Source organism: Dipteris shenzhenensis, chromosome 30, assembly GCF_047967505.1.
Source record: "Dipteris shenzhenensis isolate YYH24624 ecotype China chromosome 30, Dip_SZ_1.0, whole genome shotgun sequence".
NCBI classification, from domain to species: domain Eukaryota; kingdom Viridiplantae; phylum Streptophyta; class Polypodiopsida; order Gleicheniales; family Dipteridaceae; genus Dipteris; species Dipteris shenzhenensis.
In genome coordinates, this window is record NC_141625.1 from 17,047,276 (window position 1) to 17,063,906 (window position 16,631).

At 38.6% G+C, this 16,631-nt stretch overlaps 1 protein-coding gene across 1 annotated transcript in view; it reads left to right on the top strand.

Annotated features, from left to right (window-relative positions):
* Positions 1 to 8,686: 8,686 nt before the first annotated feature.
* LOC147881784 (sugar transport protein 10-like) overlaps positions 8,687 to 16,631 on the top strand; it is a 184,807-nt gene continuing 176,862 nt past the window's right edge. The window contains exons 1-6 of the mRNA XM_087401244.1: positions 8,687 to 8,828; positions 8,974 to 9,296; positions 9,459 to 10,085; positions 10,204 to 10,604; positions 15,245 to 15,550; positions 15,679 to 15,826. Of these exons, the coding sequence (XP_087257370.1) occupies positions 8,687 to 8,828; positions 8,974 to 9,296; positions 9,459 to 10,085; positions 10,204 to 10,604; positions 15,245 to 15,550; positions 15,679 to 15,826 (1,947 nt within the window). The remainder of the gene's footprint in view (positions 8,829 to 8,973; positions 9,297 to 9,458; positions 10,086 to 10,203; positions 10,605 to 15,244; positions 15,551 to 15,678; positions 15,827 to 16,631) is intronic.

Sequence of the window (16,631 nt, forward strand, 5' to 3'; positions counted from 1 at the left end):
AGACGTTTATAAAGGTGTCGCTATATAACGACACTTTTTAAGCCCGCTTTGCATACCGATGATTAGCGCCTCGCGCATGCTAAACATCGGTGCTTAACCATTGGAATAAGGCCCATGTGTAGTAGTGTATTGGAAAATGGAGTACTTGCTATCCGTTGTTCATGGACACCAGTTTTGACATTGATATGTCCAAGTACTTTAAAGAACCAAGACATTGATGTATAGAGGCATTACATCTCAATGTGTGATGGGTCTTCTCAAGGACTACTTGGAGCATTTTTATGTAAAGCAAGTTAGGGTAGTATAGAGACATTACAACTCAACATATCATGTGTCTCCTAAAGGACCACTTGGAGCATATCAAGTTATTGAGGTATGTGTTAAGAAGTCATTTCCTTTCAATTGTAAGATTGTTTTTAAAGGATTTATTCCCTATCTAGTAACATATGTGGAAGTAATATGTGGAAGCAATATCTATCTTGGGCATGTATTCCATATATGTATATTCTTAAATTAATGAACCCATTGGTGTTGAATCCAAGTGGATGGTTATATATGTTTAGGTACAACCCCTCAAGGGATTTTTCATGAAGGGATGGGCATATACGTTTAGGTACAAACCATTTTTTGGGTAAAAACAAACACTTTTAGTTCATGAAGCGAGTTTGCTCTATAGTTAAATCTACTACTAAGGATGTGTCCTCTACTTTGGGGCTATTTTAAGGATCTGGTAGCTTAGTTCTTGTTAGGTGTGTAACTAGCTCTTTGCTTTATAGGAACTTTTAGTCTAGGTGTTATTTGTTTATTGACTCTACCCTTAGAGGATTTGGTTACAATGCAATGTCATTTTAGATAGGGAGAAATCCCCATATGCCTCCTTTCAAGATTGGCACCACCCTTTTGCCAATATTTAAAAGCTTTGCCTTGTTTTCAAAATGAGAAAGAAACATTCATTAAACTTTGATTTGAGAGTATTAAGTAGATTGAATTGAAACTTTGCCTTGAGAGTAAGTAGATTGAATTGAAAGGTTGAACACTTTATATCTTCCATGGGTCTCCAATTAGCCTGATAATTTCCCTTAATTTCATTTAGTGAGAACGACGAATTATTCTAGCCAATGCATGAAATTATTTTCCTTAGTTTCTTTTATGTTTGAGATTAGAATCCATGTGTCAAAACCATCATCAATATTTTGTAGAAGCCTTCAATGTTAAGCACCATTCTATCCTCTTGCGGAAGAGCATTGTAGTCCATAGTTAAGAATTATGGAGGGATGATATCCCACTTCGAAGCTAGGTACACATGAAATGCCAAGAAAATGCCACTACCAAAAACCACAACACCATCACAAGGTATGGGACAAGAAGAAATTCTAGATTTCTATCAAGAATTGAACTTTGACAACATGTTTTTCTTTAAGAAGAATTTCCAACATAATAATCAGACATGTATGAAGTGCCTACAACCATCCTTGAAGATCCACAACTATAGAGAATTCCAAGTAAATGTTTAGAACATTATCATGACTTATTTATATGATCATAATATCTAGGAACTCAAAAAGTTTTGGATAAAACAATCAATCTTTTAATCATAGTAATAGGCTTCACTTCTATAAGCTACTCACATGTGGGAAGGACTGTACACTATGTGTAGGATTGTGCTATTCACATGTGGGAAGAAATGTCCACTAATGTAGGGAAGATATCGTCAACAAGATTACGTATTTTTTCTACAAAACGGCGCTATATCATACAGAGATGCTTATATGAAAGTGGAAATATGCACTAAAACTTGATAGACAAAGATAGAGAATGAACAAACCATGAATAGGATTCTTATAATCTTTATTTGAGGGGAATCGTGAACCTGTCCACATGCTACAATTGCTTCCAAAGAATTTGCATACATGTGTGCAAAGACATTGTCTCCTCTTTAAACATTTGTCAAAATCTATTGGATTGCCTTCGATCTTCTACTTGTCTAGTATTAGATGTATTGAACTAGAATTGAAGTCTCATTTTCGTCCCATGCTTCCTTTAAATATGGTCTAGACTTGGATCTCAAAACTTGTTAAATATGGAATTAAGCTTGCTCTTTGTTGGATTCTTGCCACGGGGTATTCATTCAACTTGTAATGATGCTATCATGTGCTCCATTGGGTCTTAATTCTTGTGATAGGTTCTTCATTGGGACTCCATTCAACTTGTTGTGCCATCCATGTGCTTTGAATCTCATGAGTGTCTTGAGAATCCCACATTTTGGTTCCAAGCATGTGGGCAGCAAGCATTAACATTCACTTGGACTTAGTCCAGATCAAGTCCTCATGGCTCAAATCTTGAATGGAAATTAGGATTAGGCATGAGCTAGTAGAAGAAATGATAAGGGGTTTCCTCGAGATGCTATTGTCAAAAGGTGGATCAAGCATGGATTGGCTACAAAAAAAGGCATTGGAGATTGAATCGCTTGTTACAGTAGCAATGCTTGGGCCAAGGTTGCAAGGAGGGGTTCGAGGATAGCACTCTTGGTAGCCTAGAAGGCGTTTATATCTTGGCATTGGCACTTGTTGGGAATCACCATCTAGATATCAACAAATATTTGATTGGAATTATGGGTGTAAGGTGGTCAAGGGGAGCCGGGATGCACATTTGACATCTAATAAAGTCACATCAAGGGATCATGAATACAACGCATTGATAGATCTTAGTTTATGATGTAATTTACATTCTTTTTTACATCCTCTCTTAAATTGTAGCCCAAAAGTAGAGGGTTCATTACAAAATATTTTTGGATTTTCTAAAATTAATCAAAACTTCAAAATAGTACGTGACTAAGTACAGTGACTATGTTGCATAATTTTGTACACAAAGTATAACTTGACCCATCATTTACCCCACATAAGTTGTACCTTGTTGAAAAGAGTGCAACTTGATGATGGAAAGTGGCCTTCTTAATATATCAACAAATGGGCTATTCTTATCCTTTGTAGGTGAAGCCTAAATGAAATAGCATAATAAGCTTTATGGAAGAAAATAGGTGTTAAAGCTAATAAACATTCAAGTTGCACCACTTTGATTATGAACTTTTGACCATTAATTTACTGGTTTTTTCTTCCTCCTATCATATATTTGCATTTGATTAAGAAGCATTGGTTGAATTCTTTTGAATTGATGTGGGAATTCTCTTGAACTTGAAGATGGAACCATGTTCATGAATGTTCTACCTTTGTTCTACCAACTTGAACGAGTCAGTGTCACACGAGATTGTTGCTATGTGGTGACAATTGAGTTTCGGAGAGATTCAGATAGCACATTCATGAGTTAGCTCAAGTATGTTGATAGTCTCTTGAAGAAGTTTCATATGGTAGATTGCAAGATTGCAGCCACTCCCATGGAAAAAAGTTTGAAACTTACTAAAGATTCAAAAAAGCCTATAGTTAATGATAGGTACTACAGGCAAAGCTCATCGGATCTCTTATATATCTGACTATCACACAACCAGATATTTGTTATGCAGCAAGCTCACTTGCACAGTTTATGGAAAATCCAAAACAATGTCACTAGAATGTAGCCAAAAGAGTCTTGAGATACAATAGAGGTACAAGACAGTTTGGAATAGAATATAGAGGAAGTCATCCACGATTGCATGGATACTATGACAACGACTATGCCGGAGATCATGAGACCAGGAGATCCACATAGGGATATGCATTTTTCCTTGGTTAAGGTGCTATATCATGGTTGTCAAACAAACAGCCAACTGTTTCTTTGTCTTCAACTGAAGCAGAATATAGGGCACTCATTATAGGTGCATGTGAGGCTATATGACTCAGAAGACTATTGTCAGAAACATATTACTTTGATGAGTCAAAGCCAACAACAATATATTGTGATAATGAATCGGCTCAAGCATTGCCAATATATCACTCCAGGACAAAGCACATTGATGTCAGAGAGCACTTCATCAGAGAAAGAGTGTTAGTTACTTAGCGACATCACACTGCAACATTGTGATAGCAAAGAGAATGTTAGAGACATCTTTACCAAACCACTCGGTAAAGAGCTATTCGAGAAACACCGACTAGCTCTTGGTTTGACACAAAGGAAGGACATTTCCATTAAAGGGGTCTGATGGAATGTAATGTTCAGTCCTTCTTTGATTCCCCAGAATTATCATCTAGAGGGAAGGCCTACTTCATGATGTTGATCTTGAGGGAAGGTGTTGAGAGTTCATGCTCAACATCATGTGATCATGTGTGCATAGCACCATCATGTGATCATAAGTGCGTAGCGCTAACCAATAGAGTGCTATAAAGGAAAGGGTTCGATGCCCTAACCCTTACCCTAAGTGGGTTTGTATATATTCTTCATTTTCAACTAAATCTAGTGTAGTCATTTGTGGTGTGCTCTCTAGCTGTGCCCTCTCTCCTCATCTCCACTCTTCTTCTCTCCCCTCTTCATATTTTGTCAGACTTTGCATGGGCCAACTCCTTAGGGGCCTACCCCTACGACTACCCCTCGGGGAACTCTTTTGCTAGTAGCCCATGACTTCATTGGGAGTCTCGACAAGTTTGTCGCATCCATGAGTGATGCAGAGGTAGCGAGAATCTTCTCTCTCCTGCCCCATAGGAGCTCAACTATTCCATCTCCTACACCCCTTGAGAGTAGATCAAGGACATCGATGGCTTTACCTACTCGACAACCCTCTTCTATATCACCTGGGCGTACCCATCATATGTCCATATAGAGTAGTAAGAGTTGAGGATGATGTGGTGGCATGAGGGATGTAGACGAGTCTGCATAGTCACATCCCTATAGGTCTCCCCTTCCTCATGAGACATAGTACCAGTCAGGTCCCTTGCCCTCTCATAGATACGAATCAAGGGAGGTTGTTAAGGAGGGTAAGCACAAGCCCGGGTGGGTGGACTCAAAGGATTGGAAGAGAGCGAAGAAGGATTACAAGGAGAATCTAGATGAATTTGAGCCTCAGCGGAGGGCAGTGAGGATACACATGGAGACCGTAGGTCCTTTGTGCCTTGGAAGCGGTGGCAGACTCAGCACAACGAGACATGGGTGGTAAGTTTATATTTATCTTCTACTGAATTTTTGATATGTTCAATCTTTGAAATGTCTTGTCATTCATATCTAACTAATTGAATTTGGATCCACAGGAGTCTGTGATTGAAAGGCCTCTAGACAACGAGGAGTAAGAAGGGTGTTCAGGATTGGAGTAATGGCATGGTTTAAGGAGAAGGAGAGAGAAGGAACCCACATCGATTGGGAAAGGGTGGCAGCACCTCATGTGAGAATACCCTATTCTTCTTCATTATTGTTTGACTTTCACCATTGTCTTATAATCAATGCTCTTAATTTTTCTAGCTTTTTTCATTCTTAGGGAGGCACGTTCGACCCACCATCCAGAGATCCAGATGGAGAGATAGGATATGAAGAGGAATCGGTTAGGCTAGCAAAAAATGAGGGCGAGGGATCGAGCGCATGTAGAGAGACCTAGGGTGAGGAGGGCGCACACAGAGAGACCGAGGGCGAGGAAGTTATCTTTCCTCATTTCGTTTGGATAGACATGTTGACTTGCTCCTACATAACCTTAGGCCTACTAAAATTAGTCTCGTTACAACATATGATGAGGATCTAGGAGGCCTAGAAATTGGGCATTCATCTTGGAGACATGGGCATCTATTTCTATCACGTAATGCTCCAACATGATTGCATATCAAGTCCTTAAAAATTATTAGTAGGTCAAAGTCTAGATGTTTTTTGCAACAACACATGTTCCTGTCTTTCAGTTTCTTGCTTACTAGAGCTTACAGTGCACAAATCTCCTTTGATCGATTGAAATGTTAGGGTTTTCAACCATAAATTAAAGTATTAAATAAACATAAAAAACATAAATGAAACTATTAATCAAACTATAAGAATATTCTGTTCTAACCACTGAGTTGTTTCAACAATGGGGTAATAGCAGCTAAGAACATAATAAGCTAATTAAAAAACATTGCTATCAAGCGCTGGTTTTAAACTATTACTTAAATTATAACAAAATTATAACATGCTATTCCAACCACTAGGATGGTTTAACTGGTGGAGGTTTAACCATTGGGTTGGTGACATGCTAAGAACATAAATCAAACTATTAAAAAAAAAACTATTTGAACTATCATGTTGGTTGGAAAATCAATTTAGATAAATTAAGAAAATTACTTGGGGGGTTCACCTCTCAAAATTTAAGTGTACCACCTGCATTCAAAAGGAGGGGTATTATAATTTCGCTTTTGGAAAAATTTTAACAAGTTTACAATAACAAGAGGGGATTTTAAATTCAACTTTAGGAAAAAAACCGTTAGTTCATAAGTAAAGAGGGATGATTTTATTGGCAAATTTTTTTTAGTGGAGGGGATTTTTTGATACTTTTTGAACACACATGATACTTAGGTTCTCTTAGTAGTGCACCCCCCGAGAACATTTATAACAATATAACAAAACATAGCATATAAGAAAACACTAGGTAGTTTAGAGTAATGACATTCACTAATGGAAAATAAACTTTTAGGCACACAAAAAATATCAACTAAGGCTTATATTTCACATAGTATACAAAGAATGCCAACTAAATTATATTTTCACAAAGTCCATGTGAAATATATAATTGCTATTTATATTTGGTAGCAGAATGATGCGACCGGGATATATAGAGGATATATATGGCTTGTCAATATGGCCCTTGCCCCTAAAGGGGACACCTTAGCAATGGCTATATTGACTTTGGCCCCATGCAGAACATAGCACGTATATGCAAAGTGTACATCCATGTGGCTTTGATATAGCAATGTGTGTACAATTAAGTTTAGCTTTCTTCTTCTTCAATCTTCCCCCAGCTATTTCGATTCTCCTTCAAAAATTGGATATGTTTAAAAGTTATTAGATGATGTTGTTTTCCTTCAAGCCTAGATATGTTTCAAAGTCTTTTTGAGCAATTGAAATTTTTTTAAAGACTGTTCACTTGAATTGCAATCGAAATTAAAAATTCAATTTTCAAAGAACGAACCGTCAAACTATAATTTTTGAAGAAGGATCCATTCAATGTTCTCTCATCAAAGGTTATCACACAAATGATAGAAAAACACTTTGTTGTTGATCCTCCCTATGAGGCCACCCTAGTTGAGCAATGAAAGAAATGCACATGTCCCATGTACGAAGAAGATAAGGCTTCACAACTTTTGCATCAACCCTCAAAGATAAAGTTGTAAAGGCTTGTGAAAGTAAAGCAAATGCATGGATGTAGCAATACCTACAAGGCCGATCCATGGATTTCTAGCATCTCTAATTTCACCTTCTTCTTTCACTTTCTGATCTCCTCTCGGTTATCTTGTTATGTTTGTTCTTTTTCATCTCTATGCTACCTAGTTACCGTAATTTCAATTTGAGGAACTTATCCTATTAAATAATTAATATAATTTGGAATTCTTTTCAATTTAGGGACCTTGGGGGGTTCACCCCACAATATTTTAGTTACCACATGCATTCCAAAGGAGGGATATTTTTATTCAATTTTAAAATAGGATTACAATAACAGGAGGGGTTTTAAATTTAACTTTAGGAAAAAAATTTGTTGGTGAGAAAATTTTAGGTGAAGGATTTTTTAAGTACCTCTTCAACACAATTGATATCTAGGGTTTCTTAATATATAGGGTTTATTAATAGTACCTCTTGAACACAATTGATAGGGTCTCTAATTTCACCTTCTTCTTTCACTTTCTGATCTCCTCTCGGTTATCTTGTTATGTTTGTTCTTTTTCATCTCTATGCTACCTAGTTACCGTAATTTCAATTTGAGGAACTTATCCTATTAAATAATTAATATAATTTGGAATTCTTTTCAATTTAGGGACCTTGGGGGGTTCACCACACAATATTTTAGTTACCACATGCATTCCAAAGGAGGGATATTTTTATTCAATTTTAAAATTTTTTTATATAGGATTACAATAACAGGAGGGGTTTTAAATTCAACTTTAGGAAAAAAATTTGTTGGTGAGAAAATTTTAGGTGAAGGATTTTTTAAGTACCTCTTCAACACAATTGATATCTAGGGTTTCTTAATATATAGGGTTTATTAATAGTACCTCTTGAACACAATTGATAGGGTTTCTTAATATATAGGGTTTATTAATAGTGCACTCCTAGTTAGGGCCGTACCTTATTGAAAAGACTATAATGCACATAACGAAGAAAAGAAAAAGTGGCTCATAAACGAGGGCTTAGTAGTGAACTCCCGGCTTAGGGCCGTACCCTATTAAAAAGACTATAAAAAACACTATTAAAAAGACTATAATAGCTCAGAAATGCGGGCTTAGAAAAAGGAGCATGGGAAACTTCTGAGAAAACATTAATGCGGCGATGACAACAGGATGCTTAGGCGGTTGCACGGAAAGAGATGAAACAGCCAAATGGATAAGATAGAAATCGGTGAAAAATCAACAAGGTCTGTGAATGATGATTACCAACTTAGTCTAACGCAGTTCAATTGTTCGACCGTCGGTTTACCCGAATTTGGTTTCGTCGGTTGGATCGAGACCTCACTTCACTAAAAGAAACCCATATCAAATATACGTCTGTCTTATCCATTGGTAGTTACTAGCTTCAGCTCCTACTCTAATTGATTGCAACTATGGCCGGTGGAGGCGTCATCTCTTCGTCTAGACGCCCTGTGCGACATGAGTATCCTGGACACACCACATGGTTTGTCATCTTCGCTTGCATCACAGCAGCGAGCGGAGGCCTTATTTTCGGTTACGACATTGGGATCTCAGGTTTGTCGGGGTTTTCTACTGCCATCAGCTTTAGAATCGACAAAAAGTATGTAGAGCACGGACGCTTGCTGATTTCCTTTCAAAGTTAGGAGAGATGTGTGGGGATATCCAAACAGAAATCATTAAGTGCTTTGATTCGATGCAGGTGGAGTGACATCCATGGACGATTTTCTTGAAAAGTTCTTTCCACTTGTTGATGATCAGCAACATAATGCAAAAACAAGCGATTACTGCAAATTCGACAGCCAAGTTCTCACCACTTTTACATCTTCGCTCTACCTCGCTGGGCTGATTTCCTCTACGTTCTTTGCCTCTTGGATGACAAGACGGTATGGAAGAAAGCCGTCCATGCTTCTGGGAGGATTGAGTTTCCTCTCAGGAGCAGGCGTCAATTTCTTCGCTCGAAACGTGTCCATGCTCATAATAGGTCGCATCCTACTTGGAGTGGGCGTGGGATTTGCAAACCAGGTCAGTGCGAGTGTTTTCTCTTATAATCTGTGAGCTATGCACTGCTGATGAACGTATGCTTCCATGAACGTATAAGAAGTATATATAAAGAGCGGTGTGTTCCTTTTGACTTGCAAAGCAGTAGAATTTCTGATCTGACGATCCTGAATATTTTCATTGCAGTCTGTTCCAGTCTACCTCTCCGAGATGGCTCCTGCGAAATTGCGAGGCGCCCTCAACATCATGTTTCAATTGGCCATCACAATCGGCATCGTGGTTGCCAACCTAATTAATTATTTCACCAGCAAAATGCAGCCTAATGGCTGGCGTATCTCTCTGGGTTTGGCAGCGGTCCCCGCCATTATCATGACCGTTGGATCCATGTTTTTACCCGATACGCCCAACAGTCTGATCGAACGAGGTTTCCCAGAAGACGGGAAAGCGATGTTGGTGAGGATTCGAGGAACAACCGATGTCCAGGCTGAATTCGATGATATTGTAGAGGCTTGCGAGGTCGCCAAAACTGTAAACAATCCCTGGCGCAATATATTGGAAAGACGATACAGGCCTCAATTTGTCATGTCTCTGATGATTCCCCTGTTCCAGCAGTTGACTGGCATCAATGCCATTATGTTCTATGCGCCCGTGCTATTCAAAACAGTTGGATTTGGTGCGGATGCGGCTCTATATGCGGCTGTCATCACAGGAGCAGTGAACGTATTGTCAACCATTGTCTCTATAATCGCTGTGGACAAATATGGTCGGCGAACACTGTTTCTGGAGGCCGGAGTACAAATGTTTATTGCACAGGTAAGTTTGTGCAGGCATCAAAACAATCTCGTTCCTTCTTATGATCTTCATTTCCAGGACTGGAAATCAAATCTATCAAAGGAAGCCAATCTTCTTGTTGTCAATATTTGGTGCGCAGGTTCTCATGGGTGGAATCTTGGGTGCGAAATTTGGATTGCAAGGAACGGGCAATGTCGACCAAAGCACGGCGATAGGAGTAGTGCTGATTGTCTGCGTATATGTTTCAGCCTTCGCGTGGTCATGGGGACCATTAGGATGGTTGGTGCCAAGTGAGATTTTCCCGTTGGAGATAAGGTCGGCAGGGATGAGCATAAACGTATCTACGAATCTACTATTGACGTTTGTGATAGCGCAAGCGTTTCTGGGGATGCTATGCAACTTCAAGTTCGGGATTTTTCTGTTCTTCGCGGGGTGGGTGATGGTGATGACGGCGTACGTCTACTTCTTTCTACCTGAGACGAAGAATGTGCCCATTGAAGACATGGTGCAAGTCTGGCAGGAGCATCCATTCTGGAGAAGGTTCATCCCTCGAGACGACAGGAAGATATTGGTGTCACAACAAGAACATGGATCAGATATGGAAGTTGGGCACTAGTCCAAACTTGATTTTGTTAGAAGGTCTTGGTCTCGCAACAAGAACATGGACCGCATATGGAAGTTGGGCACTAGTCCAAACTGGAATAACTGGCAGAGCAGCCGCAGCTCATGCAGTTTGGGCGTTTGATCACAGCTGACTGCGTTCCAATCCACTCAGGATCAAATCCTTGTGCTCCTTTGCTGAGGCGGCCCCTCGGAGTTGGCCATGGGTGTGTGAAATGGGGGTCTATATGTGTGGGAAAAAAACCCTCTTGTGTCATTACTTCATCTACATATGCTAGTGTAGGGTTGATATTAACAAGGGGTGTGTACCTGCAGAATGCCTGGCACACTCCAATTAGGTGAATAACTTCCTCGTTTTTTCTCTGGATGTATGTTGATTCTATCTAATATAAAGCATTCATTTTTTATCTCTCCAATGTGCTCGTGCAATCTCCTTCTCTTCTTTCCTAAATTTCACATAATGACAAGAAGTATTGGTGTTACAATAACACACTTAGTCCACACTTGATTTGCCATCATTAGCCATACCCAAGTAGAATAGCTCATACAAGGATGTCATCCCAATATTGTAGCTCTCTATCTTTCTTTTGTAATGAAACTATTGCTTTTTAAAGCTTTCACAAACTAGATCCCTGGCACTTCTAACCCTATATTTTATTATTCTATAAGAGCCTAAAACATGTATTTTGTTATGTGGGAATAATATTGCATAAAGAACTTATGTAAAACATGTAAATTTTATCATAACTGAAGCTCACAAAGTGGTGTGACCTTTGGGTGATATATTCAACATTATTTCTTAGTGTGCATCATTCTATCTATTTTGTTTCCACTCTAGTGTAGGACCAAAGGGACTCGTTCACAATCAGAGTTCCCAGGGAAGGGTTTTGTTGTGAAGCTAGGGGAAAGGTTAGACGAATTAGCAAACATAAAACATGCGTGCATTGTGTTATCCAATCTAAATGTGATTAGCTTCTGACAACATCAAAAAATTTCAACTCCAAAGATTGCTTCTAAAGCTTGAACATCATAAGCATGTAGAATAAAGGTTTAGAAGGTTGAGCATGCCATAAAAATGATAAGTTATAGGCAAAGAAATGTAAGTAGCATGATGAGGATGAGGGAAAGATGCAGACAAAATAATGAGAAAAGAGTGGAGGTGTGATGGGAGACCGTAAGGCTTATGCTGATGTGAGAGCACAAAAGTTGTCAAAAGAATTGAATCTAGCTTACTCACCTATGACAGTTAATGGTGGAAAGTATGCTGGTTGAGGTGAAAGAATGCAACTATCACTACAAGGCACAGGCCCTTTTTCGACACAATCATCGACCTTTTTTACACTAAAAAGTTTTTTTTTGACGGGCACAAAGGTTGGTATTTACATCACTATAAGAGTCGAAAAAGAACGGTTGCTATATAAGCGTCGCTATATAGCGACACTAATAAACTTCGCGCTATATAGCGATGATTAACAGCTTAAAAAAAACATTAGTGGGGCTAAACAGGGCCATAGCAAGCCCTGTATTGCCCCACTCACGTTGTTTGTTACAATAAAAAAAAAAAAGTAATTACAAAAGAATGTTGTTTGTTACAAAATTTCCTTTGTGAAAAGGGTGATACAAAATCGCTCAAACGAGCTGAGCGACAGAAGCATATACATGTCGAAGATATATAACATTGTTTGTTACAAAATTACTCTTTTGAAAGAGAGGAGAAAAGAAGAAAAAAGGGGAAAAAAGAGAAAAAGAGAGAAAGCATATGCTTATGAAAAGAAGAGAAAAGAAAATGAAAGAGAGGAAATAAGAGAGGGAAAAGGAAGAGAGAAGAGAAAGGAAGAGGGGAAAAGAGAAGGAAAAAAGAGAGGGGAAAACCATATGAGCATATGAGCATATGCTCATGAATAAGCATAAGCATAGGCAAATGCATATGCTTATGAAAAGAATAGAAGAGAGGATGAAAGAGAGGAAATAAGAGAGGGGAAAAGAAGAGAAGGAAGAGAAGGAAAAAAGAGAGGGGAAAAGCATATGAGCATATGCTCATGCATAAGCATAAGCATAGTCAAATGCGTATGCTTATGAAAAGAAGAGAAAAGAGGATGAAAGAGAGGAAATAAGAGAAGGGAAAAGAAGAGAAGGAAGAGGAAGGAAGAGAGGAAAAAGAATGAAAAAAGAGAGGGGAAAAGAGCATAAGCATCAGAGAAGAAAAAAGAAGAGGGGAAAATAAGAAAAGAGAGGAGAAAAGAAGAAAAGAGGGGAAAAAAGAGAAAAAGAGAGAAAACATATGCTTATGCTTATGCATGAGCATATGAGCATATGCTCATGCATAAGCATAAACTTATGAGAAAGATACATAGACAAATTAATACGCTTATGAAAAGAAGATAAAAAAGAATGAAAGAGAGGAAATAAGAGAGGGGAAATGCAGAGAAAGAAGAGAAAGAAAGAGGGGAAAAGAGAAGGAAAAAAGAGAGGGAAAAAGAAGAAAAGAGAGGAAAAAAGAGAAAGCATATGCTTATGCTTATGCATGAGCATATGAGCATATGCTCATGCATAAGCATAGGAAAATGCATATGCTTATGAAAAGAGGAAAAAAGATGATGAAAGAGAGGAAATAAGAGAGGGGAAAAGAAGAGAAGGAAGAGGGAAAAAGAGAAGGAAAAAAGAGAGGGGAAAAGCATATGAGCATATGCTCATGCATAAGCATATGCATAGGCAAATGCATATGCTTATGAAAAGAAGAGAAAAGAGGATGAAAGAGAGGAAATAAGAGAGGGGAAAAGAAGAGAAGGAAGAGGAAGGAAGAGGGGAAAAAAGAATGAAAAAAGAGAGGGGAAATTAAAAGAAGAAAAGAGAGGAAGAAGAGGAAATAAGAGAGGGAGGGAAAGAGAGGGAAAAGAGGGAGGAAAAGAGGAAAAGAGGGAAAGAAGAGGGAATAAGAGAAGAGAGAGGAAGGAAGGGTTCCTACGCCCATCATTGCAGCTAGCGCTTAAAGCGCTAGCTGCAGGCCAATACAAATAACGGAAACAAAAAAAGGAAAAAAGAGGAAGCACTTTCTTACCTGAAAAAGTCCCGCTCGGTGTTTCGTGGATTGGCCCTACAAAAGAGAGAAAACATACCATTTTTCAGATAACTAGTTAGAGGAAGGAGGAGTTTGGAGAAGCAACTTTCCAAAAGGATTGGATTGAGAGGACAAGCATAAGCCGACAAAAAAGGAGCAAGCATGAAAGGAAGGAAAAGAGGAGGAAGAGAAATACAAAAAAGAGGAGCAAATTTCGTTTTTTGTCCTTAATCTATGAAAATCAAGCATGAAAACTAGCACATAGGCTTAGCAATGCAAGGAGAAACATGCTTCAACACTCATAAAATGAAATCTCACAAAAAATGAACCTATATTGCTTAAAGAGACACACCTTCTTGAAAAACTTCCTTTCACATAAGTAGAGAGGGAAAAGGGTGGAGAGGGAGCACAAGTGTCAATGGGAGAGGGGCTTGGTAGGGGTGAGGAGTGTGGGGAATAGAGGAGGAAAGCAAGGTCACCGAATATAACATGGGAGGAGAGATTTTTGCTTTTCTCGCAATAGAGTTGTGAAAGACGGCATCGCGTGGGGTTTCGGGTTTTAGTCCCCCAGCGTCGCTATATAGCGACGCTGGTCAATCGTTTATATAGTGACACTTATACCTTAAAGGTGTCGCTATATACTCATACCCTAAAAGCATCACTATATACTTATACCCTAAAATCATCGCTATATAGCGACGAAACAGTGCAAAGCGTCGCTATATAGTGACAGTTCATGGCACTTGATCTAAGAAGAGAGGGAAGGAGCTCATGGGTGGCTATTTTTTGGATCTTAATGGATTTCCTTGCATTTTGTGTTATGATTTTGGAGGTGTGCAGATGGAAGGGACAAGTCATTAGGGAAAAAGGGAACTCATTTTGGAGCCCTGTAAGAAATTCACTATTTTTTGATTTATTTCTCTCCTAAAAGACCTCAAAAATAGTAAAATACGAAAACGTGGCTCAGATTTGTCAGTAAGGACTACAGAACTGTCAATTCAAAAAGGAATAAGATAATCTTTTGTCTGACTAACACGATTTTGTATTAAATATCCTCTTAGATTTTTTTTTGTTTACCAAAGATTCCGCATCTCTTTGGCCGACGTGTGCAGGTCTTTCATTAAGAGTCCATCACTGAACTTAGTGATTGCAAGTTTTCAAAATATTCACATGGATACCGCCACACTTCCACGATTCATGTTACAAAATGACTATGAGATTGAAAAACAAACTTCGCAACCTGAGGAGCACAAAAAATGGCCGATACTAGTGAGTCACTATCTGAGAAGAAGCGATTACACCATCTTCACATCGACTTGGAAGAACAATATGCTCCAGCACAAAAAAGACGAAAGGATACGGTGCTAAATGCTCAACAGCGGGAAAATATGAGAAGAGAAGGGCTTCAACATATTGACTTATGGTGCGATGGAAGCATATATCCAAAATGTCAAGTAAAAAACTCTACACCTCCATTTGTCAATCCCACCACATTACTGAGGTTTGTCGGCGATGGACAAAATGGACTTCTTGGTTATATTTCAGCGCAGTCTGCATTTGCGGAAACGTATAAAATGATGTACCTACAAGAAAAGGGGGCCAAGATGGAGGAGATAGCCATTCGTGCAAAATTGGAGCAGCAGTTGCAGAATGAAATTGAGGAGCATTCAAAGAGTAAAAAAGAGTTGACAAGAGCAAGAAAGAAGAGAACCGTGCTTGGAGACAGACAACGTAGCAGGAAGATTAAAAACATTGCAAATTTGAAGGCTGGGACTGGTGGATGCAAGCGACGAATTCAGGAAGCAAGGTTAGATTGAAATTTATCATTTTGTATACTCAAAAAGGCTCTCTTCCAGACTATATCTATTTCGTTGATTGTCGCAAAATAAGAATGGAGGTGCTGAATAATATAGTCATATTGTGTTGTTATTACAGGAAATTATTGGAGCCTGCAAAAGAAAATATGGACCCGAACCTTCTTCCTGTTAAACAAATGAAAGGATTGCTTTCTTGCGGTGTAGCAAAAGGTTTGATTGAGGAAAAAAAATACAAAACAGTCAAACGCAATGTTGTAGAGGACTTTGTATCCAATAATCAAGTTGATGGCACTATAATCCAAGAGGCTCTTGATGTTAGTGGAGTTAGCAGGAAGGGATATAGTTCGATTTTCCATGCGATATCCTCAACTTTGAAAGATCAAAGGATTAAACGAGTTTTACTGCCAAATCCAGCAACCGTGTGGAGGATAAGAGGTCATTTGAATGAAAGTATAGATGAATTTATTGGGCAATATATCCATATTAAAGAAATATTTCATGGTGTTAAAGGAACCACTGTGTATGATCCTTGGAACAATATATTTTTAGATCTGCAACAACTTCAAAAAAGAATGGTCGAGTTTTAATTATGGAATAACATTTGAGGAGTGCAAAGGCATTTTGAAATTTGTTATCAAAGGAGTGTGAGGTTGTAAAGGAAAAGAAAATGGAAAGAGTTACTATTACATTGATGAATGGAGCGATTGATACATCATTGACTGAAGCAAGTTCGAAGTATTTTAGTGTGCAGTCAGAGAAACACATATGGTGGTTAGGCTCGTTCCAGTTATGATCATGGGTTGTTTTATACTTGATTTTGGTCATTGTTTTCAAATCTGATATAGTAATACTTTTGTTTTCTATAATCTCACAGGTGAAGACCAAAGACCATGAAACACTAGATTGGGTGTTTCATCACACGGAAATACCAACAATAATCAAAAGACAAGTGCAAGGCGAGAATCTCCATGTTGCAGGAAAAGGTGATTTTCAAGTAGAGTGGCACATGGCCGGGGATCTTAAAACACTTAAGTGCATGTATAACATTAGTAAAGGAGGCAACTCAAAGTC